General features: G+C 42.4%; 2 protein-coding genes across 4 annotated transcripts in view; both read left to right on the top strand.

Annotated features, from left to right (window-relative positions):
- LOC138795806 (phospholipid scramblase 2-like) overlaps positions 1-8237 on the top strand; it is a 68059-nt gene extending 59822 nt beyond the window's left edge. For all 3 annotated transcript variants that reach the window (XM_069975394.1, XM_069975393.1, XM_069975392.1), the window contains one exon: positions 8070-8237. In XM_069975394.1, coding sequence (XP_069831495.1) covers positions 8070-8108 — 39 coding nt within the window. In that variant the 3' untranslated portion in view covers positions 8109-8237. The remainder of the gene's footprint in view (positions 1-8069) is intronic.
- A 7182-nt stretch (positions 8238-15419) lies between these two features.
- The window catches only part of LOC138795240 (phospholipid scramblase 1-like), a 45721-nt gene continuing 37382 nt past the window's right edge, over positions 15420-23758 (top strand). The window contains exon 1 of the mRNA XM_069974233.1: positions 15420-15488. The gene's annotated coding sequence lies outside the window, so the exon portion shown is untranslated. The remainder of the gene's footprint in view (positions 15489-23758) is intronic.

Here is a 23758-nt window from a genome sequence, read left to right on the forward strand (position 1 = left end):
TAACTCCCTATATCCCCCCCCCCCCCCCCTCCCAAGTCTATGGCTTGTGTAGAAATGATATAGAATTCATATTTTATATATAAAAAAAAAAAATTCTCCACAATTTTTAAAAACTTGTAAATGTATTTTGATTTGTACTTTTTAATTTGAAGTTAGCTAAACTAGGGAGAACTGGTTGTTTTAGAACACAACAAATGCAAAGACACACCACCAGTTTCCTACCTAAGGGTCCTATTCTACGGGCCGATGAGGGCCCGATCAGTAATGTAAACGAGCGCCAATCTGCTAGATTGGTGCTCGTTTACTGGGCCTATCATACGGCCCGATAATCGTTTAGCGAGGGCTGCAGGGACATTGTTATGAATGTCCTTGCAGCCCTTGTTTAACCCCTTAGTGACCGCCGATACGGCTTTTTACGGCGGTCACTAAGGGTCCTTATTCTGCTGCCATCAGCTTTTTACGGCGATGGCAGAGAATAAGGCTGCGGGGCCCCCAACGGCCCCCACCCCACCCCTCCAGCTACCTGAGGTAGCTGAGGGGTTGGGGCAGTGTGTGGGGTCCCCCCCCCCCCCCCTAACCGCTATTAACGTTACAGCGGCGGCCGTCGGTAAAGGGGATTACCGGTTCCGCCGCCGCCTTTCATCTCCCCCCGCCGTGAATGTACCGGAGGTAGCGGAGAGCATTGGGCAGTCATCGGGACCCCCCCTGTGGGGTCCCGGTACAAGCGATCAGCGGTATATACTATATACCGCTGATCTCTTGTACCATGTGCTCCCGGCACTTTTTATCCCCTGTCACTATAAATGATTGGTGACAGGGGATAAAAAGTGATGTCACGCCCCCTACCCCTTATACGTTACCTGATCCTGGAGCTCTTTCCTCTTCGGCGTCTTGGCTGGTTATGAAGTGCGCATGCGCTCCACAACCAGCCAACTCTGAAAATTTAAAGTGACAGAGACAAATTTGGTCTCTGTCACTGAATTATGATTACTGTGATAGAAAATATCACACTAATCATAGTAATACAGTGAAAATGAATGTGTAAAGTACAAAAAGTGACAAACATACAAAAAATAAAACACACACATTTTTTTATTATAGTAATAATTGCAGTTTACTCCCAAATTACCCCTAATCCCCCCCCCCCCCCCAGATTGCCCGTAACCACCGCACGTTGCCCGTAACCACCCCAAATTGCCAGGTACCCACCCCAGATTACCTATAAGCACTTCAGTTTATCAGTAACAATCCCAGATTGTCTGTAACCCTTCCAGGTTGCACATAACCCCCCCAGGTTCCCCGTAATCACGCCAGATGATTACATGTAACCCCCCAGATTGCATGTGGCCACGTCACGTCGCCTGTGGCCACGCCACGCCGCCTGTGGCCACGCCACGTCGCCAATGACCCCCTCCAGATTGCGGTGCCCACCCCAGATTGCCTATAAGAACTTCAGTTTATCCGTAACCACCCCACATTGCCCGTATCCACCCCAGATTGTCTGTAAGAACTGCAGGTTGCCCGTAGCCACCCCACGTTGCCCGTGACCACCCCATGTTGTCCGTAACCACTCCAGATTACCTGTAACCACCCCAGGTTGTCCGTAACCACCCCACATTACCTGTAATCTCATTTTTTTATTTTATTTTAGTAACTGCGCTATTCTAATAACCATTACTAGCTGCGGTTTTGCTCCAGTAAATTGGCGCTCCTTCCCTTCTGAGCCCTGCTGTGTGCCCATACAGTGGTTTATGCCCACATATGAGGTACAGTTTTACTCAGAAGAACCTGCGTTACAGATTTTGGGGTATGTTTTCTCTCCTGTTCCTCGTCAAATTGAGAAATTTCAACATCATATTTGAAAAATTCGAGTTTTTCATTTTTACTGGTTAATTTTGAATACTTTCCTCTAATACCTGTGGGGTAAAAATGGTCACCACACCCCAAGATGAATTCTTTGAGGAGTGCACTTTCCAAAAAGGGGTGACTTTTGGGGGGAATCTATTTTGCTGACACTACAGGGGCTCTGCAAACGCACCTGGCGCTCAGAAACTTCTTCAGAAAAATCTGCACTGAAAATGCTAATTGGCGCTCCTTCCCTTCTGAGCCCGGCTGTGTGCCCATACAGTGGTTTACGCCCACATATGGGGTACTATTGTACTCAGGAGAACCTGTGTTACAAATTTTAGGGTACTTTTTTCCTCTTGTTCCTCGAGAAATTGAGAAATTTCAAACTAAACGAACATATTATTGGAAGAATTCGAGTTTTTCATTTTTACTGTCTTCTTTTGAATACTTTCCTGTAATACCTGTGGGGTCAAAATGGTAACCACACACCAAGATGAATTCTTTGAGGGGTGCGCTTTCCAAAATGGGGTGACTTATGGGTTTTTTTCTCTCTGCTGACACTACAGGGGCACTGCAAACGCACCTGGCGCTCAGAAACTTCTTCAGCAAAATTTGCATTGGAAAAGCTAATTGGCGCTCCTTCCCTTCTGAGCCCCGCTGTGTGCCCATACAGTGGTTTACGCCCACATATGGGGTACCGTTGTACTCAAGAGAACCTGCATTACAAATTTTGGGATGCTTTTTCTCTCCTGTTCCTTTTGAAAATGAGAAACTTTAATCTAAACGTATATATTGGAAAATTTTAATTTTCCATTTTTTTACTGCCTAATTGTGAATACTTTCCTCCAGCCCCTGTAGGGTTAAAATGCTCATTATACCCCTAGATTAATTCTTTAAGGTGTGTAGTTTCCAAAATGGGGTCACTTATGGGGGTTTTCAGGATACCAGACTTCTAAATCCATTTAAAAAAAGAACTGGTCCCTAAAAAAATCAGTTTTGGAAACTTTCACGAAAATGTGCTAATTTGCTGATAAATTTCTAAGCCCCATAACACCCTAAAAAAGTAAAATATGTTTACCAAATTATGCCAGAATAAAGAAGACATATTGGTAATGTGACTTAGTAACTAATTTATGTGCTATGACGTTCTTTTTTTAGAAGCAGAGAATTTCATAAAATGCAAATTTATTAAATTTATTTTGATGTTTCTCACAAAAAACACACAAAGTAGTGACCAAATTTTGCCACTATCATAAAGTGCCATATGTGACAAAAAAACAATCTCAGAATCGCTAGCATACGTTAAAGCGTCACTGAGCTATAAGAGCATAAAGTGAGACAGGTCAGATTTTGAAAAATTAGCCTGGTCATTAAAGAGAACCAATCACCTAAAATTCACTATCCCTATTAGGGAGAGAGGACCTTTGATAAGTCTATCTATGAAGATACAGACTGCCTTTGCAGTCTGTATCTTATTCTTTACCTAATTCTTCCTCTTCTGTGAAGTAATGCCGGGCGCCGCCATCTTTTTGACGTCACGCTGGAACGCACCACTGGAACGCAATTGACGTCATCAAGATGGCGGCAGCCAGCATTAATGCACCGGAACAAAGGAGCAGGTAAAGTATAAGATACAGACTGCAAAGGCAGTCTGTATCTATACGAAGTCTATTTATGAAGATACAGACTGCATTTGCAGTCTGTATCTAATACTTTACCTGCTCCTTTGTTCCGGTGCAGTAATGCCGGCCGCCGCCATCTTGATGACGTCACGTGCGTTCCAGCGTGACGTCAAAAAGATGGCGGCGGTCGCCATTACTGCACCGGAACAAAGGAGCAGGTAAAGTATTAGATACAGACTGCAAAAGCAGTCTGTATCTTCATTTTGTCTATTTATAAAGATACAGACTGCCTTTGCAGTCTGTATCTTATACTTTACCTGATCCTCTTGTTCGGTGCAGTAAGGCCGGTGCCGCCATCTTGATTACGCTACTTGCGTTCCACCGCTGGAACACAAGTGACGTAATCAAGATGGCGGCGCCCGGCCTTCCTCCACCGAACAAGAGGATCAGGTAAAGTATAAGATACAGACTGCAAAGGCAGTCTGTATCTTCATTTTGTCTATTTATGAAGACACAGACTGCCTTTGCAGTCTGTATCTTATACTTAACCTGATCCTCTGGTCCGCTGTAGCATGGTCGGGCGCCGCCATCTTGATTTAGTCTCTTGCGTTCCAGCGGTGGAACGCAAGTGGCGTCATTAAGATGGCGGCGCCCGGTCTTGCCGCTTTGCATGACGGGAGCTTCCTGTCTCGCGCCGGCTCTTTTAAAAAGAGCCGGCGCGAGACAGGAAAGTAAAAAGTAAATATTTTAAAAACGCAACCAAAAAAATAATTATATTTACAAATATTAATAAAATAATGAAATACATCTAATTAGGGAAAAAAAATGTTTGATTATCATCCATGATTGGTTCTCTTTAAGGCCCAAACTAGCTGCAGCACGAAGGGGTTAAACACCATGCTTTACCGAAGCATGTTGCAGGGCTTCTCCTGCGCTCCTTCTTTCTCTCGGTCCCGCGCGCAGCAGCATCAGCTTCGTTGCAGCCTTTCTTAGCTGACAGACTGCTCAGCCAGTCACTGGCCGCGGCGGTCCTGGCCAGTGATTTGGCTGAGCTGTCTGTCAGCTAAGACAGGCCGCAACGAAGCTGATGCTGCAGCACGCAGGACCAGGAGTAAAAGCAGTGCAGGAGAAGACCTGCAACATGCTTAGGTAAAGCATGGTGTTTGTAAAATTGTCGGCCGCCCGCCGCACATTGGTATTCCACGCAGTGATGCACAGTCTGTGCCTGATTTTCGGTTTGAACCTAAATAAATGATCAGCTGATGACACGGATCATCGACTGATTGTTGTGTCTGTTCCACGGAGCGATAATCGGTTAAGCCGGTTATCGCTCCGTGGAATAGGACCCTTAGGCTATGTTCACACACACTATTTATGCTCAGTAATTTGCTCAGTATTTTTTTTTTTTTTTCTCCAACCAAAACCAGAAGTGGACTGAAAACACAGAAAGATGTTCACACACTATTGAAATTGAGTGGATGTCCGCCATTTAATGGCAGTTGATGTCTGTTATATTCGACGATCAACATTGTCCCTCTGATTTGGTGCCATTCTTCTGGAGATCTGCTAGGCTCTGTAGTTGTTATGGCCGTTATTTAGTATATGTAAATCAGCATGTCTGGCGCACTGGAGGCGGGTTAGTGCATCAGACGTGCTTATTTTTTTAAGATGTGGCAATTTTGACAGCTGTACCTGCCACTCGCAGACTGTTCAGTTGTCAGTATACTATGTATGGGGCTCTCCCGATTGTACACTGATCGACAATATAAAATCCCCACCTGACCCCTTTGTTTCAGGAGAGAGAAGCTGCATAGAGTTCTCTCACTGCAGCTTACCCCCTCCACATAGAGAATACAGGAACACTGTACTTAAGTTTCCTGTGTCCTTATCACAGTTAGGGTATATTCACACTGAGTAAATCAGACGGAAACACGCCTGCCTCAGTGTGCTATAGCCTGTGTAGGGGAGAGCTGGCACGCCTCCGCTGCCGCCGATCGCCGTTCATAGAAGCGGCATGCCACTCCTCTGAGTGGTGAGCGGCGGCAGCTATGGAGTAGTTTGTGGCTACATACTCTAGTTTATCATTAGATCTATAGTTAACTTCTGGTAACATGCTCTGTTAAGCACAATGACAAACAGTCCAATTCACTGTGAGGAAACAGGAAACCAGAGGCAACAGTTGTGACATTATAGTAAAGAGAAACTGAAATGTATCTTCTAGCAGGATGTTGGCTTGTCTTCAAAAACTGCAGTTGGGTAAGGCTCTTTTCACACTGGCATCACTTACATTTTCTCAGAAGCCATACTAGATCTTTCTCTCGTAAAGTGTACCAATCATTTCAAAGGCATGGCAGGATATGTTGTCCAAACTCTGGCAAGTAAGCCGTCCTTATGTAAAGCGATCAGTTGACTGAACTGCCGGAAACGCCTTAAGCCCCTAATACACCGGGCGACAGAGAGGAGCAAATAAGTGCTATCAGCGCTCGCTTGCTCCTCTTTCCCTGTTCGCTGCCGCCGCTATTGCACGCATCAGCAGCGAGTGGGTGAGTACAGGGGGGGCCATAGGGAGCTGTGGGGGGGCTGCCCGGGTGATCGCTTGATCGTCCGGGCAGCCCATAGCATTTAGCAGTGGTCTGCTGCTGCCGCACCTATCCCACGGAGCGACGGCAGCAGATCGCTGCTATATTAGTCGTTTGTCTTAAAACATGCTTAAAGACAAACGACAGCAACGATCAACCAACATTGTTCATGTCGGCTGATCAATGCCTTGTATTACACAAGACGATTATCAGGCGAATGTGGCCGATATTCATTTTGTGTAATAGGGCCTTTAGACTGCATTGTAAGTATAGTGCAGTCTATGGCTCTCCTGGCAGTTCCATTGACCGTCAGGTAAGTTGTCCACTTTCAAAGCAAGCAGAGTTTTGACAGCATATCCTGCCATGCCAGTGAAATGATTGGTGCACTTACACAAATCCTGGTTGATCCCTGTGCCTCATAACAGTCCCTCAGGTTTTTGCAGGGTTTCAGGTTAATTGCCAGAACAAAGTCCAGCCATATTTTTAAGGTCTCTTGTGGTCTTTTGTTCTTTTCATACATTTTAAATTGTTACTGTCATTTAACAAAACTCTTAACATGTCTGGTGTTGCTGACTACTGAAGTATCTTTCCTGGCTTCCCGATCGCCCTGTCTCACTGCACTACATAGGCTCCATAGACTTACTATAGAATCCACATTCTGCAGTTATTGGGAGAGGAGCACTTCTCCTGGTTTATTTCATCAGTTGTTGGGGTTTGAATACCCAGAACCCAACCGAGCAAGACATTTCACCTTTCAAAAGTTTTATTTAGTGACACCAATATATCTACAGCTCAAAACACATTAGCGGCATTTACTGTGAGCTGTAAAATTTATCTAATGACCTTGACATTGTGATATTAGTTATGTCATGACCTAATAACAGGCTGTTTTCCTCCTTTTTGGGGACACCTGTTAATGTGCAAGTTTGTTTACTGCCTAGTGTATGCTCCATTTGTCTATAGTGAATCTCTATCTTTAATACAGATTTCAATGAAAATGTTGCCACCTGCTGGTCATCTAGTGCTACTAGTCCTAACCCACTTATTTAAAGCGTAACTATAAAATATTTTGACCTTTTCAGTTTGTTAGCTTAGGTCATGATAAGAATTTTTGCAATATACATTAATAACCTAAAATGAACAATTCTCTAAATACATAAGGCTGATTATCCCCTTATAGCCCTCTCTGGCTCTGACTTATTTCTGCATTCCTGCTGGACACGCCTCCGTCCTGAGTGTACGGACTGTGACAAGAGGATCAGATAACAGCCCTGACACAGACATAAACAAATCCTCCTCCCCCCACCTCCTAGCAGCAGGTTCTCCCCCCTCCCCTCACAGAGGTGACTAAGCAGAGCTGAGGGTGTTGTGTGTGTGAGGAGCAGCACAGGGGAAGAGCTGGATGGAGGGACAAGTGTTTCCAGTGCTTCACCCAGGAGGCACATGCCACCATCACTCCAATGTACTGCATGAGGGAGAATGGGTGAGTCACTGAGGGAAGGACTACAAGTCCCAGCACAACACAGCTGTAGTCCTTCCATAGTACATATAGCACTCACTATCAGAGGTCTGCAGCAGGTGCTCCTACCTCCATGGCTGACATTATCCTACAGTGTAATGAGAGCAGATGACTGTATCTAATCCCACTATGTGTGATACTATCTGCTGGGGCTCTGTATCTAATCGTACATTGTGATACTGTATGCTGGGGCTGTATCTAATCCTGCTATGTGTGATACATCTGCTAAGGTGCTGGTCAGTGAATGGAGGGACCCAGCCAGGGAGATGAGGGATAGGCCACGCCCACATTCTCTCAGCCAGAAGAAAAATTCATTTATTCCTCTGAGCCAAACAACTGGGGATTCCTCTGAGCCAAACAACTGGGGATATCTCAGCGAGCGTACACGCTATCAGCGCAGTTTAGGGCTCTTTTTAAAGGGTAACACGAGGGCTTTTTATTTGAGGAATTTAATTTTTTGGCTATCGAAATTAACTTTTTTTTTTTTTTTTTTCCCTACAGGATTTCATGTTTTTCGAAAAATCAGGAGACAAAAATTAGAATGTAAAGCTGGATGAAAGAGAAAACAAGATTTGAAGAACTCTTCCTTTTTTTGTTTTTATTTTCTTTAAATATGCAGACTTTTTCTTTTTCCCGGATTCATAAAACACTCAGGTTTTGCATACTTTATTATCAGGGTGCTTTGACTTTTTTTATAAGTCATCTAGAAGTAAAAATGTGCAGAATGTGAGGTCTGTGTAGCTGGATATTCCAGCTGTCTTCCAGTACAACCATTGGTGTTGGAACCTTTGGGGTGACAGACCGGCATATTTTAATTACAAACACTGAGCCAAATCGAGCCGCATAAACACGTCTGAGGTTACTCTTTAGGTTTGGTTCACACAGCGTGATGGCTGTACATCAAAAAGGATGCTGACATATATCTTTGACATAAATCTAAATCTAAATCTCTGGTATGGTCCTTTCCATCCTGCTTAGAGGACTTCTCTCTGCTGATCAAGCACTCCAGTGCTTAGTTGTCCTTCTGTTTCATTATGAGGATATTGTATAGATGTAAAACAAAATATACTTTATTACAGAATATTAGAATGACTGAGTTTAGTGGTTGTTGGCATTTCAGTATTCACTTTTTGTACTACTATAAGATCTCTGCTTTTTAATAGTCTACCTCCCATATACCACTATAAAATGAATGTAATAGTTCATTAAACATACAATTAGTTTGTAAATTTCTCAGCATCCTTGTGCAGGAAGTATCAATGTGATACATAACTGTACTGCACGTTAGATTTGTACGAGCTTTAAAGGAGGAGGGCATTTACAAAGCAAAATGAACATATTCACTAATCCAGGTTTAAATAAGTTTAGTGCAATTTTTATATTGAGTGTTTCATTTATTTTTCTACCCTAAGCCAAAGCTAGGAGTGAGTGCTATACCTTTTGGTACTAGTCTTGACATTGACTAACCATAAATGCCTTAACCACTTCTAGATCATCATGATCAGATATATTGGTCTGATAGTAACACAACAGTCGCTGCCTTCTCTCTGAAGAGCCCGACTGTCTCTGACCACCACTTAGAACCGTCCTTGTAGAGGATTGTGAACTGTCTGGATGATTATAGTCACCAGAGGTCTTTAAGTGGTTTAATGCTGTGTCATAATAACTGGTCTGTGTAAACTTATGCACTCTTTGCTCTAATTCCTCCAGGCCTAGTGCTAGTTTGGGTGCTTTTGAGAAAAATCAACTTGTATGTTTTACCTCATAGTTTACTAGTACTAGCAAAGGGAATTTTATTATGCAGGGTTATTGTGTATAATTCACTACTGTGTGTTGCCTGCTTGAGCTTGTCGGTATAAGACAGGTCCCCAACCAGTGGCTTGGGAGCCACATTTGCCGTTCACACCCTCCCTCTCTTCCCCACCCACACACATAATTATTGTGGCTCACTATCTAAGCCTTAGCAGTTGTTAGAACTTGACATCCACTGTATGAATATTAGACACATTCTATCAACGGGACAGTACCAATTTGGGTGGTGTAATACCAGGGTATTTTATACTTAATACATGGCTCCTAACCACCACTTAAAGCTGAATGTGGCTTTCAAAATGTAAAAGGTTGGGGACTTCTGCCTTATAGTATGTTCACATACAGTAAGCCAGCAAAATGGTATGCCAGTGTATTCCATGAGGCATTTTTTAGACGAACGGAAGAAATTCCATTTAACTATAGGAGAGAAACGTTGCAGTTTGCAGGAAATAAAAAAACCAAACCCTCATTATGCTGAGTTTTGAGAAAAAACTGCCAGAGTAAAATGCCACAGAAAAATGCTTAAAATTCCATTGACTCACGGATAACATCCAACTGCTGTGTTTTTGCTTAAAAATTAGCCAGTGTGAAACCAGTCTCGGTGTATACTTGCATGCTTACTCTCTGTTAGACTACATTCAGTATGCATTGGTATACTGCTTTGCTGACGAATACCACAAATATAATGTGGTTCTAGGTGTTGCCATACCCTTATTCTGTGCCTGTAAAAAAAAAATCTAGAATGCTGTATTGTTAAATGTTAGTCAAAAAATATTTACCAAAGTGTCTGTGAAACCTATAGCCTTCTGGGATCGCTATTCCACTAATATTCTATCTGGAATATTACATTTTTAAACTTTCTTAAAATGTTCATCTCTATATTCAAGGCAAGGTTTGTGCAACTGTTTTTTTTTACATCTTAGAGTGGTGTTTCTACCCAACACATCACACTTTTTCTGTACATTTTTACTTATTTTATACTTCACTTTTTATGTGTTTTAAACTTGTGCAAACTCCTTTTCAAAAAATAAAAAAAATTCTGTTGCATACAATGCCATTACTAGGTTTTATGAATACTTGACATACCACGTGTGAAATGATTTTGTAAATACATCTAAACCGTTAAATCACATGTTCTGTACATTTTATATTTTGATCTAAAGATACTGTTTTCCATGTGTTAACATTTTGTCTATCCATAGTTAATCTTTATTGTACTATATTCATGTAAAGTCGACCAGAGCTTGATCAGATGAAGGTTCAACAAATGCAAAAGTAATAAGGCACATACAGCAGAGCCCAGTACATGAATGACGTTCAGTCCCCCACATGTATAGGATATCTGCTTTGAGTATTCCATGGAGCATGCCCCAATAAAAATTACTATATAGTAGAGAACTTGTGCAGCTTTATGGCTCCATACAAAATCAAGCTATATTACTACAATGTTTGAGCCCTTATAAGTTAAACTTTTTTTTTACCAACTTCATATAGCCGCATATTTCAGTAAGTTTAAGATGTTATGAATAGATGTACAGTAGGCCTTTTCACATTCATTTTTTGACTTTGGGCATTAGAGGATATCAACTCAGAATTATTCTTAACTGGTATTACTTTACTGTTGATCATTCCAATATTGTGATCACTACTTATTCTTACAGTGCAAAGCTATTTGTCTTATTTTATGCACATGGTTTAAATATGCAGAATTTATATTTGCTAAGCCTCCATGGAAACTTCATATATAGCAGATTTTAAGCAGGTGGAATATCATGGGCAGAGATTAGCCTACTTGCAGTAGGTCCGGGTTCCCTTGATCCCTAACATTCTTCATTTGACTCCCAGTGGTTGGAGAAGTTGTATGTACCCCTAGGGAGTCCCAGAAGCTGTGTTCCAAGACTCCATAAGGCTGCATCTAACTTCTCCAGCCACCGGGAGTCAAATGCGGAGGGTTCTGATAGACCCAAACTTACTAGACGTTGGTTCCTCTTTATTCATGGGGTAAAAGAAGCAAAATGGCATACGTTAGCTCTGCTAGCCTTGTTTAGTTACTTAAGCCTTTCTGGTTAGTGCACTATTTGTACCACTTTAGTATAGTCTCTTCCACCTTTTTACCGTGTGTCATTGACAAGTGAAGTGCCTAAAGAACGTCGATTACTGTCAATCTCTTAATTCAACAAGTAAAAGTTACTTATGTCTGAAGCAATTTATCACTATAGTCAATGCGTTGTATCTATAGAGCTATAAAACAAGTGTCTTATACTTTGTATAAATTATAGTGTATAAGATTGAAATAAATGTGAGCATTTTAACCCAAATTGTGTGCGTGTGTTTATATGTGTAACATGAAATGTCACACCCTGTATAGGTCATTCTCTCTAGCTGAAAGATGATAGCTCTGTAGTCTAAGACCAATTCTATTTACAGCATCCATAGTATGCAGTGATGCTATAGCAGCAGGACAGTTGCTGCTGGTTTGCTGGTAAAGTTCTGTATGTGCTTTCTTGAGAATGTAAACATTGCTGTCTATATATAGCAAGAAAGAAAAACTGAATGAGGGGGTGGATTTATCAAAATGCTTGTATTAATGAGGCTTTGCACTGGCTTCTGACTCGCCAGATCTATTAAAACACTCGCACATATGAATACAATGGTGAATTAAATGCTTATGCACTGTGCTTTTATAATCTATGCTAGCTTTGAGATGGCGTAGTGCAAATTTTGGGAGTTTTGATTTTACTTTGTAAACTCCATTGTAAAATTGGTATGTTAGCGTTACCTGTAGGAACCATAAATCAATATTAATATTTATATGTATAACAACTCTTTAAATAGAATCGGAATGTGTCTAAGTGTTGCGTGAGCCAGTCACAGAGTAGAGGTTTTTGTTACCTTTTACTACCTTTTATAAAAAGCTAATCTTTTAAAAGCATTCACTGTGCTGGATCAGTTATATTTGAATTGTTCAGACACTTCAGCACATTGCAATATTTATATATTGTGTGTGTTTCGTTTTTGTTATTTTTAATCAGCCTTTCTAAGAAATCGGTCAATTGCACATACAGTGCAGTTTATAAAATACACATGAAAGTAATTTTCAAAGCAGACACAAAAGCTTTGGGATGCCATGACCTCATCTTTCATTGTTTGTGTCACTAGGGGAGCCAATCTGACATCAGTAATGCAGCCTTAAACCATCTAGATGGTGATGTCAGTGTTGGCGGCAGCAGCATTTAGAGGGTAAATACCAGCACTGCAGCTGACTCAGCCACCAGCTGCTACTATGGAGAGAGCTCGGCTTCCTCATTCCTACCACATTTACACCACCTACATAGATATAAACGTATCATGGGGCGATAAGGTGTTTTAATCACAGCCATTTAAGACTGATGCATAAAATCAACAGCTCTAGTTCTCGATACACAAACATAGTGGTAGCATGCGCCATACTGTAGAGTTCAGCGGTTTTAACCATTGTACTCATAGGATGTGATCAAACGCACTCTGCAAAAACATCTCATATGCTAGAAACAACCAAGCAAAAACTCAGATCGGGCCTATAAGTTAAAAAAAAAAAAAAAATTCTTTCACGCTGTACTGAGTTTTAGACAGTCTCTGCAAGTGCCATCAGCACAAACACTGTGTTGGAAGCTGGTTCAATAGTTGAGCTTTATTATACTCAATACTAAGGTCATTATGTGCAATGTCAGGTCTTGGTTACTAGGCTGGAATGGTGTAAAGAGACCTGGAGCAGAAGAAAAGCATTTGTTGGTATGATGAATCATGTCTGATCGACAAATATGGGTTTGGCATCACGTCTAGAGAAGAGATGTTAATGCTACAGCATACTAGGACACTTTAAGGATAATTTTATCCTTTCAACTTTGTCACAACAGTTGAAGAAAGTCTTGTTTAATAAATTTGACCCTGAGCACCAAGCAAATCATGGTCTGGAAGAACACAAGTTTGCAAAGAGCCCTGACCTTAAAGGAGAAGTCCAGCAAAATTTTTTATTAAAGTATTGTATTGTCCCCCAAATGTTATACAAATCACCATTATACACTTATTACAGGAAATGCTTATAAAGTGCTTTTTTTTCCCCTGCACTTACTACTGCATCAAGGCTTCACTTCCTGGATAAATTGGTGATGTCACGACCCGCCTCCCAGAGCTGTGCGGGCTGTGGCTGCTGAGGGACACAGGGCAGCACAACCACAGCTCCAGCAGCCACAGCCCGCACAGCTCTGGGATTTGGGTCGTGACATCACAGTTTTATCCAGGAGGTAAAGTCTTGATGCAGTAGTAAGTGCAGGGAAAAAAGCACTTTATGTGTATTTCCCGTAATAAGTGTACATTCGGGATTTGTATAACTTTTGGGGGGGCAATACAATACTTTAATAAAAATTTTCGCTGGACTTCTCCTTTAACCCCAGAAAACATTCTTCAAATGCCAACATAAGCCAGTTGCTTGACCTCAAAAATGCTCTTTGGCACAAATTCAACACAATTCAAATCTCATGGAAAGCTAGCCATCCCAGAAGAGACTTTGTAAATGTTAGCAACAGGCTCATACTACTTAAAGGGGTATTCCACTCGGATAAATTCAGGTAAAATTCAGTCCATATGTCATTACCTTTTTCTGTTGCTGGAGACACAGAAAACCGAGTCTAAGCAGTTCACTCTGTCTCCCCCTATGTAAACTGTTTCCCTGGCCGGGATAGTTAATTGAAGGTCAAGTTACTTGTGACCTTGTTGTGATTAAATTGTGTGGAGTAATATGGGCACCACCACCATTACGAGATCGATACAATCAACTGGCACCGGACAAAAAGTAACAAATCCAGTTTTAGGCAATCTGACAGACTGTGTGGCATAAAGGGTGCAAAAGCAACAAGTATGATGATGGCATGTAGATGGGGAAAATAAAGAGTTGTGCACTCACCCCTAAGAGCACTTGAACAAGTCTTCTGCTGGTCCTCGCTAACAGTGAAGATATGAATTAAAATGCTGTTATTGGTGAGTGCTTTATTTATCTCATCATTGTGCCTCTGCATGAATAACACAGGCCTAATTTTATTTTCATGGGTGATAATGCTCCAGCTCATCAAGGTCACAACATTAGGGATTAGCTGCTGAAGGCTGGGTACCTCAAATGGAGTTGCCGACACTTTCTCCAGACCTGAGTCCCATAGAAAAATTATGGGAACAGCCGAGGCACCATATAGAGGCTCGTAACTGTGTACCTTAGAACCTTAATGACCTGAGAGACGCCCTTTAAGAAGAGTGGGATGCCATGTCTCAGCAAACAATAAGTCAACTTGTGAACAGCATGAGACACCATTGTCGAGCTGTAATTAATGCTCTAGGACACACGACAAGTTATTGAGACATTTACATTTCTGTTGGGGTATACCCACCACTGTTGTTGGCTTTTGTTTCAATAAATTGTTTGAGATGAGGAAATCACCATTGCTGCTTCTACTAAAATGCTCTACTTTTATAATGTAATACCACTGTAGCAGCAACTTTTTACATTTTCCATGAATTTCACCCGCAAGCCAAATATCCCTAACATTTTGTGAGTAGTGTGTGTGTGTATGGAGGTTGGCATCCATGGTGCATGCCATTTTTTTTTTTTTTTTTAAAGAAAAAAATTAAAACTGCCTCTGCATCTGGATATTGCTGTTACCTGCTTTTTATGATGTCCGTGGTGTTGCATTGATCCCCTTTCATCCTCCTAATGTGGCAGCTTCCGGTGGATAGCATGCCTTTGGCACAGTCTCACCTTCTTCATACAACAGGCAGCTGAGTCATCCTGCTGGTGTCATGTAGACACAGAGCAATTTTTATTTAGTCTAACGTAAAATTTATATTTTGCCTGATCCAACGTGATGTTTATTTGTGCACCAATTCCTTTAAGCCGTTATCTGTCTATCCTTGCTCTTTAAGTTTGTGACTCATTTATGAAACTTGATGAAAATCCTCTGTCACTGCTTATTCTTGTGTTTCCATGCATCACAGACCTCTCAAGTCTTGAAAACAGATACTGCTGACAATACTGTCATTAGGAAACAACTTCACCTGTAAGACAGTCGCTTGGTGGATGACGTGAGTACCAGTATGTATCTAGTGATGTGGTGCAGAAAGTCACTTGTTTTCCTTCTTTAGCCTAACATTATACTCATAGTAACCTTTTTTTATCCCATCTTACGCATTATATGAGTGGTGTGGTATTGTTTCATAGTTCAATAATGTAACCGTCATGTACAGCCTACATTCATAATTTGCAAATTGTTCAAATTATGTTTATCTGAAAAACAAAGAAAATGAAAAAAATATAAATAATACTTTATTCCTTGTGGAATTAAAAAAAAAAGTTAAATTTAACCTATTTTTCATGTTTTATTTAAATTCAGATTCTATCACTTTCATGTGAGCTTACTCCCAGCTTTCCCATCAAACATCTTCCCTACTGTCCTGCCACCCCAGGCTACATAAGGATCCATCTCCTATCACTCAATGCCTGTGAAGTAAGGTTCCTGTAAGGTCTTCAACATTTTTGATTACCCAGTTTGTGCCCAGCTTGTACCTTGACCTCATCCGTCTGTCTTCCAGCTGTCCTGACCACTTACTGTTATATGAAAACTTTGTCATCCCTAACTTTCTAACTATTTAGCACTTGTGTGTCACCTTTGTCTGCTGTGACCTCTGCATGTCTGACTACATTTCTTGTCCCCTGTTTTGGCACTGTTCAATGGAATCTACAATTGTCAGCTGGCAAAATAGTGTACTCACAGGTTAGCGACCAGGGGATTCCCTGCAGTAAGGTCCACATCATTTAAACTCCTCTCATTTAAAGAGTACCTGTCATCATGTATACCACTGTGATGGTGTCATTGGCTCCAGGCACAGCCAATGCTAACTCAATTTCAGCCCTAGTTTCAATACTGCTGTTTGTACAAAATATCATCAACTCAAAGTGGCTTCCTGCACAGCATAAATGTCATGGACAGGGTGGGAGGGATGATGTTTGCTCACATAATAACTATGTTAAAAGGTGATAGGTTAGAATTTACATTCGCTCGGGTTTGCATCTTGTTTTCCTCCATGAAACCATTCTTCCAGGAACAGTACTTGTCTAGGTTATGACTGGTATTGCAGCTCTGTTCAATGAAATTAATAAGGCTGAGTTGCAATACCACACACTACCTGTGGACAGGTGTGTCAGTATTAAAGGGGTTATCCAGTGCTACAAAAATATGGCCACTTTCTTTCAGAGACAACACGACTCTTGTCTCCAGTTCAGGTGCGGTTTTCAATTAAGCTCCATTCACTTCAATGAAACTGAGCAACAAAACCCTGCACAAGCTGGACACAGGAGAGGGGCTGTCTTTAAAAGAAAGTGGCCACGTTTTTTTAGTGCTGGATAACCCCTTTTAAACTTTCTGGACTTGGACTTAAAAGGCCATGCATCACTAATTGTACTTTGCAATCACAGGCTGAATTTTTGCATAAAATATGCTGCGAAACTTAAAAAAAATTATATCCAAAATAAATAAAAAAAGCAATTCTTTTTCTTTGGGGGGGGGGAGGGAGATTCGTTTTTACGCCATGTGTCCTATGGGAAAACTGACATGTTATATATGTTCCTCAAGTTGGTACAATTAAAACGATATATAACATGTACAACTTTTATTGTATGTGATGGCTCGTAAAAAATTCAAACCATTGTTAACAAATATATGTTCCTTGAAATCGCTCCATTCCCAGGCTTATAGCGCTTTTATCCTTTGGTCTATGGGGCTGTGTGAGGTGTAATTTTTTGTGCCATGATGTGTTCTGCAACTTTTCTATCGGTTTTTATTTTTCGGGATTTGATGCGACCAAAAATGCACAATTTTGCACTTTGGCATTTTTTTGCGCTTACGCCATTTACCATGCAAGATCAGGAATTTGATAAATTTATAGTTCGAGCAATTACGCACGCGGCGATACTAAACATGTTTATTTATTTTTATTTATAACATGGGAAAAGGGGGGTAATTAAAACTTTTATTGGGGGGGGGGGGCGCTTTTTCTTAATAATAACACTTTCTTTTCTTTTTTTTATACATATACTAGAAGCTTCCCTGGGGGACTTCTAGTATATGCACACTGATCTCTCATAGAGATCTATGCTGTATAGGATCTTTCAAATCAACTGGTTTCAGAAATTTACTGTATATAGATTTGTCCCTACAGGAAATAATGTTTTCTTTTCAGTCTGACACAGTGGTTTCTGCTGCCATCTCTGTCCGAGACAGGAACTGTCCAGAGCAGGAAAGGTTTTCTATGGGTATTTGCTACTGCTCTGGAAGTTCCTGTCTTGCACAGAGGTGGCAGCAAAAAGCACTGTCAGACTGGAAAGAAAACAACATTTCCTGCAGGACATACAGCAGCTGATAAGTATTGGATTTTTAAATTGAAGTAAATTACAAATCTATATAACTTTCTGAAACTCTTTAAAGTGACTGTACCACCAGGCCCAGGCTGAAGCACTGGAGGCGGGTCGACCCACCCCCAGTGGGAAGAAACCCCAGCCCCTCCATGACTTGACTCCATTAGAATCAATGGAACCCTATCATAGAGGGGCTAGGGTTTCCTCCCACTAAGGGTGGGTCGGCCCGCCTCCAGTTCTTCTGCCTGGGCCTGGTGGTACAGTCACTTTAAAGTGACTCTGTACCCACAATCTGTCCCCCCCAAACCACTTGTACCTTCGGATAGCTGCTTTTAATCCAAGATCTGTCCTGGGGTCCGTTCGGGAGGGGATCCAGTTATTGTCCTAAAAATAACTTTTAATCCAGCAGCGCTGTGTCTAACGGCCGGGGCTTACATTTGTATATGCATTAGGCTGGCACACCCTCTCTGTCCTTCCTCCCCACCCTCCTCAACATTAACTGCTGTTTGAGCTTTGCACAGGTGTATTAACGATCCAGCCCATGTTCATTATACACACAGGTGGGGAATAGAAAGCAATCTGCCTGGAGCATTCCTAATGATGAGGAGGGTGGGGAGGAAGGACAGAGAGGTTGTGCCAGCCTAATACATATACAAATGTAAGCCCCAGCCGTTAGACACAGCACTACTGGATTAAAAGTTATTTTTATGACAATAACTGCATCCCCTGCTGAACGGACCCCAGGACAGATCTTGTATTAAAAGCAGCTATCTGAAGGTACAAGTGGTTTGGAGGGTTCAGATTGTGGGTACAGAGTCGCTTTAAAGTGACTGTACCACCAGGCCCAGGCAGAAGCACTGGAGGCGGGCCGACCCACCCTTAGTGGGAGGAAACCCTAGCCCCTCTATGATAGGGTTCCATTGGGCTGTATTACACAAGACAATTATCGTATGTAATTATTGTATGCAAATATAGTTTGTTCTTTTCCTGGGATCAGAAGGAGTAAACGATCTTAGTAACTATGATAATAACGATCGTAACTTGCGGCTATCGTTCTTTGTGTTATGATAAACAATTTCAGGTCGATCCCAAAAGAAATCGTTGTTTATCGTTAATCGGCGAAAACGAAAAATTGCTTTGTCTAATAGGACCCTTAGACCTAAAATTATCTCAGTTCCACCAATAAATGGATGATTGGATGAGCACCTGTCAGTCAAAGTACTATCAGGCTCTCTTACAATCAATTTGGTGAGAACTGATAGTATCTGCTTGAAATAGTAAGGTTCCTAAGCAGCTAAGACACTTGCTGTACTGTATATCTCTAGATATGTACAGGAGCCAGAAACATTCAAGCCCTCTGCCTCCCAAAACTTGACCTGTGCTGGGGTGCAGTGTGGGGGCAGGGGACTATCATATGGAGACAGGAAGATAAAGAAAAAGCAGAGAAAGGCACCAGAGAGTCTACACGCTGAGCTAAACCCACAGACTCCCTGAGTTCTTGTCATCAGCTTAGCCAATGTACGCCTGCTGTTATGACATTTCCGACTGCTGTCAAGCTGACTGCGCTGACTGAACCTAGACTGGACTTGAGAAAGAGTAAGATGAAGATTTTAATCACACTCCTCCAACCCAAAATAAAAAATATACATAATGATAAAAAAACTTTTCTAAGCTCGCCTTGGGAGCCTTGGGCTTCAAGCATTTATTGCTGCATACAGTTTGGCTAAACCATAGTAACAGACCATGTTTCTTATGGACAGTGGGTGCAGTATAACAGCTGGAGGCAATCCATAATCCAGATCAGTCGCACCATATATTACTGCATCACCTAAATTTTTAACCAACGGAATTGATGGTAGAATTCAATTTATTGACAGTGTCTATAATTAAAAAAATATGTACAGCTAGGTATTACACTGAAGACAGATACAAAAAAGTATATTCAGTATAAGAATGTATACAGAGATTACCCATAACATGCTGTACATAGGATGTGTGTTGTTACACAGTATATTCCTTAACCAGACACTGGGAGTAATACAGTAAATGTATTAACCTGTATTGACAAGTTTCAAGTAGAGATATTTCAAGAGCAAAGAAGGGTAAGGGAAGTTGGTTAAGAGCATTGCAGGCTACTCGCCTAAACTTTACAGAGGTTATATCATCATAGCTGCTACTTCTTCATTCATTGCACGCCAGGCAAGGGCGTAACTAGAAATGGCTGGGGCCCATAGCAAACTTTTGATTGCCCAACCCCCCTCGACCAACCGCTACGCCCTCAACACACTCAGCTCTAGACAGGCTCTGTACTTCATATACATTACAGTGCAGTTATATTAAGTGACTTGCAGGGGTCGTCTTCTCTCATCAGAGTTCTTCATCCGCCCTGGGCCATTTATGAGAACTTCTCTGAGCCACAAATCCACAGAATCTGTCAGACAAACATATGCTCCTCACTCCTCACCATTCTCATCTCTCTGCAAACTACACATCTGTATTGACCCCTTTAACCCCTTTCAGTGGGTAGCCCTGACTCTTTGATTGATGTGCATCTACTATAGCCCCCCTCTGTGTAGTCCCTTTATAGTAGATGACAACCTTTGTGCATCACCTATATCAGGGGTAGGGAACTTCAGCTCTCTAGCTGTTGCAAAACTAAAACTCCTATCATGGGTGGACAGTCAAAGTTAAAGCTGTAGTTTTGCAATTGCTGGAGAGTTAAGGTTCCCTATCCCTGCCCTATAGTATATGGCCCCCTCTGTGTAGTCCCCTTCATAGATGACCCCTCTGTGTAGTTCCCCTTTTAGATGACCCACATTGTTGTCCCCCTCTGTTTAGTGCCCCTTATAGGTGCCTCCTCTGTGTTGTCCTCTTTATAGATTGCCCCCCATATAGAAGCCCCTTATGGATGTCGCCCTGTGTTGTCCCCCTTTTTAGATGACCCTGTGTTGTCCCCCTTATAAATGCCCCCCTGTATTGTCCCCCTTACAAATGGCCTCCTTGTGTTATCCATCCCCCATATAGATAGCCCCCTTATGTTGCCTATCCCCCATATAGATATCCCCCAGTGTCGTCCATCCCCAATATAGATAGCTCCCTTATATTGTCTATCCCCCAGTGTTGTCCATCCCCAATATAGATAGCTCCCTTATATTGTCTATCCCCCATATAGGTAGCCCCCAGTGTTGTCCATCCCCCATATAGGTAGACCCCAGTGTTGTTCCCCTCTGATAAAAAGAAAAAACAAAACACAACTCACCTGACAACATGCTCCCCCGTCGCGGGTCTCTCCTTCAATGTGCACGGCGGCTGAGGCTTCTGATACTGGGAGCGCATGTAGAATGCTCCCTGTACCGGAAGTCCCAGCAGTAGTTCACACTGAGCTCAGTGATAGCGCTGCCCGGGACTCCACCAGGGAGCTACTCGTCAGGTGGGGACAACACTTGTGATCGCAAGCAAAAAGCTGCATGTGGTCACAAGAGTGATTGACCGGGCGGGAAGCCTATGGCTTCTCGCGCTGTCAATCAGAACACTGAACACCCGGGAGGCCCGCTCTGCCACCGGGTGCTCCAGGGGGCATAGGCCAAAGGCCCCCTTATGCTAGGGGGGCCCGTAGCAGCTGCCACCAGGAGTGTGAGTGTAAATAGCATCTCTTTATGATGTAAAGGAGTAGTAAAAACTGCAACTAGACTCTGCTAGACTCCTTCTATACTGAAAAACTGTTTTCCTAGTTCCCCCCTCACTTCAGAAGAAGCAGGATTTCTCGGTCCATTATGCTTTATTGAGAGGGTTGAAAGGAGTCAGTGAGCATGCAGGAGTCCTGCACAGCACAACACCCTGCAATCTTCTCTCAGCATTGACCTTTCTGACCCCTGAATCTAGCGCTTTAGGTGCCCAGTCTACAAACAGCTGACCTTCATATCTCTTCTTCCTGCTCACTCATCTCCCTCAGCCTCTCACCCTTCCATAGGATATAATGGACACAACAGAACCTGCTTCACTTGCTTTTCTGTAATGAAGACGGATTTGCCTGATGATGAACAGTTAAAAAGTGAGGGGGGTGGCTGGGAAATTGCTTTTTGAGTACACAAAGAGGCTTTTGCCTAATAAAACCTTTTATAGAGTTTCTTAAAATCGCCTATACTACTGATTTCTGCAATAAAAAAAAATATGAGTTACACTTTAAATACTTTAACCCCTTAACCTCTTAAGGACATATGCTGTACCCGTACGTCATATGTCCGCAAGAGGTGTTCAGAGGGGGGCCGCGCCGGGATGCCATTGCGGAGGGGGGATTCCTTGATCTTACCGGACGGGCCTCAGCATCGGAATGACGCTGATCCCGGCTCGGTATTCTATCGCAATGGTCTGCAGCAGACCAAAGCAATAGGGCACCGATCTCATGGATCGGTGCTGTATAATACAGCTGCACTGATCTCTATGAGAGATCAGTGTAGTTGTATTAGAAGTCCCCCAGGGGGACTTCTAATTACTGTCTAAGTATAAAAAAAGTGTTTTCATTTAAAAAAAAAACTGCTCCCCTAATAAAAGTCTGAATCACCCCTCTTTTCCCATTTTATAAATAAAAATAAATAAATAAACATGTTTGGGATCGCTTGGGATCAAATTCCTGATCTCGCACGGTAAACGGCGTTAGCGCAAAGACGCGCCAAAGTGCAAAAATTGTGCATTTTTGGTCGCATCAAATCCAGAGACATTGTAATGAAAAGTGATCAAAAAGTCGCATATGCGCAATCAAGGTAACAATAGAATGAACACATCATGGCGCAAAAAATGACACCTCAATCAGCCCCATAGACCAAAGGATAAAAGCGTTATAAGCATGGTAGAAGGTTTTTTTTTGTTTTGTTTTTTAAAGCCATCAAATAATATAAAAGTTATGCAAGTTGCATATCGTTTTAATTGTACCGACTTGAGGAACATGTAAATTTTTCCATAGGATAAACTGCTTAAAAACAACAACAACAAAAAAAACAAAGAAAAATAATTACGTTTTCTTTTTCAATTTCACTGCGCATATAATTTTTTTATGGTTTTGCATCATATTTTATGCAAAAATTAAGTCTGCCATTGCAAATACACTTAGTGACGCAAAAATTAAGGGCTCATGTGGGTTTCTAGGTGAAAAAATGCAAGTGCTATGGCCTTTTAAACACGAGGAAAAAAGAAAACACAAAAACGAACAGGTCCTTTAAACGAGAGCCGCGTGACGTCACGTGGTGATTGCGGGAGGATGGCTGCTGTTTCCTACAGCAGTCCATCTTCCCTACACAGTGAATTTTGACCCCCCCATCCCCCCTGTGACGCCGATCGCCGCGATTGGCTGATCAGTTCTGACTAGCCAATCGTGGCTATGCATGTGAATTCCAGGTCATGTGATGCTAGTGACCAGGAATTCAGCGGTGATTGGCGGTGTCCGTGACACTGCCAATCACCATCATGCCTGGGGGGAGGTAAGTTGCCATGCTGCTGGGTGCCCGATTGCCTGGATTGGCCGGTTGCCAATCGCGGTCGAAGCGGGCAATGTAATTTATTGATCCCTCCCTACTTGCCGATCCTGAGGGGAGCAGGGAGGAATCAATGAATTACATTGCCTGATTTAGGGTTCCCGATTTCTGCCCACTGTCCCTCTGCTGCCCCTATGCCGCTCCCGTGCTGCGGGTGTCGTTGATGGCACAGTGGATGCAGGGAGATCCTGCTAGCATGCTGCTAGTAGTCTCCCTGCATTTCTTCTGCCCCTTCTGCCTCCCAGGTACCAGCATCCCCCTCTGCCACCCACCCTGCTCCCCTCCTCCCCTCTGTCCTGCCACCCTGCTCCCCTCCCTCCTGTCACCAGTATCCCCCTCTGCCATCCACCCTGCTCCCCTCCTCCCCTCTGTCCTGCCACCCTGCTTCCCTCCTCCCCTCTGTCCTGCCACCC

The sequence above is a fragment of the Dendropsophus ebraccatus genome, chromosome 6 (assembly GCF_027789765.1).
Source record: "Dendropsophus ebraccatus isolate aDenEbr1 chromosome 6, aDenEbr1.pat, whole genome shotgun sequence".
Classification (NCBI taxonomy): domain Eukaryota; kingdom Metazoa; phylum Chordata; class Amphibia; order Anura; family Hylidae; genus Dendropsophus; species Dendropsophus ebraccatus.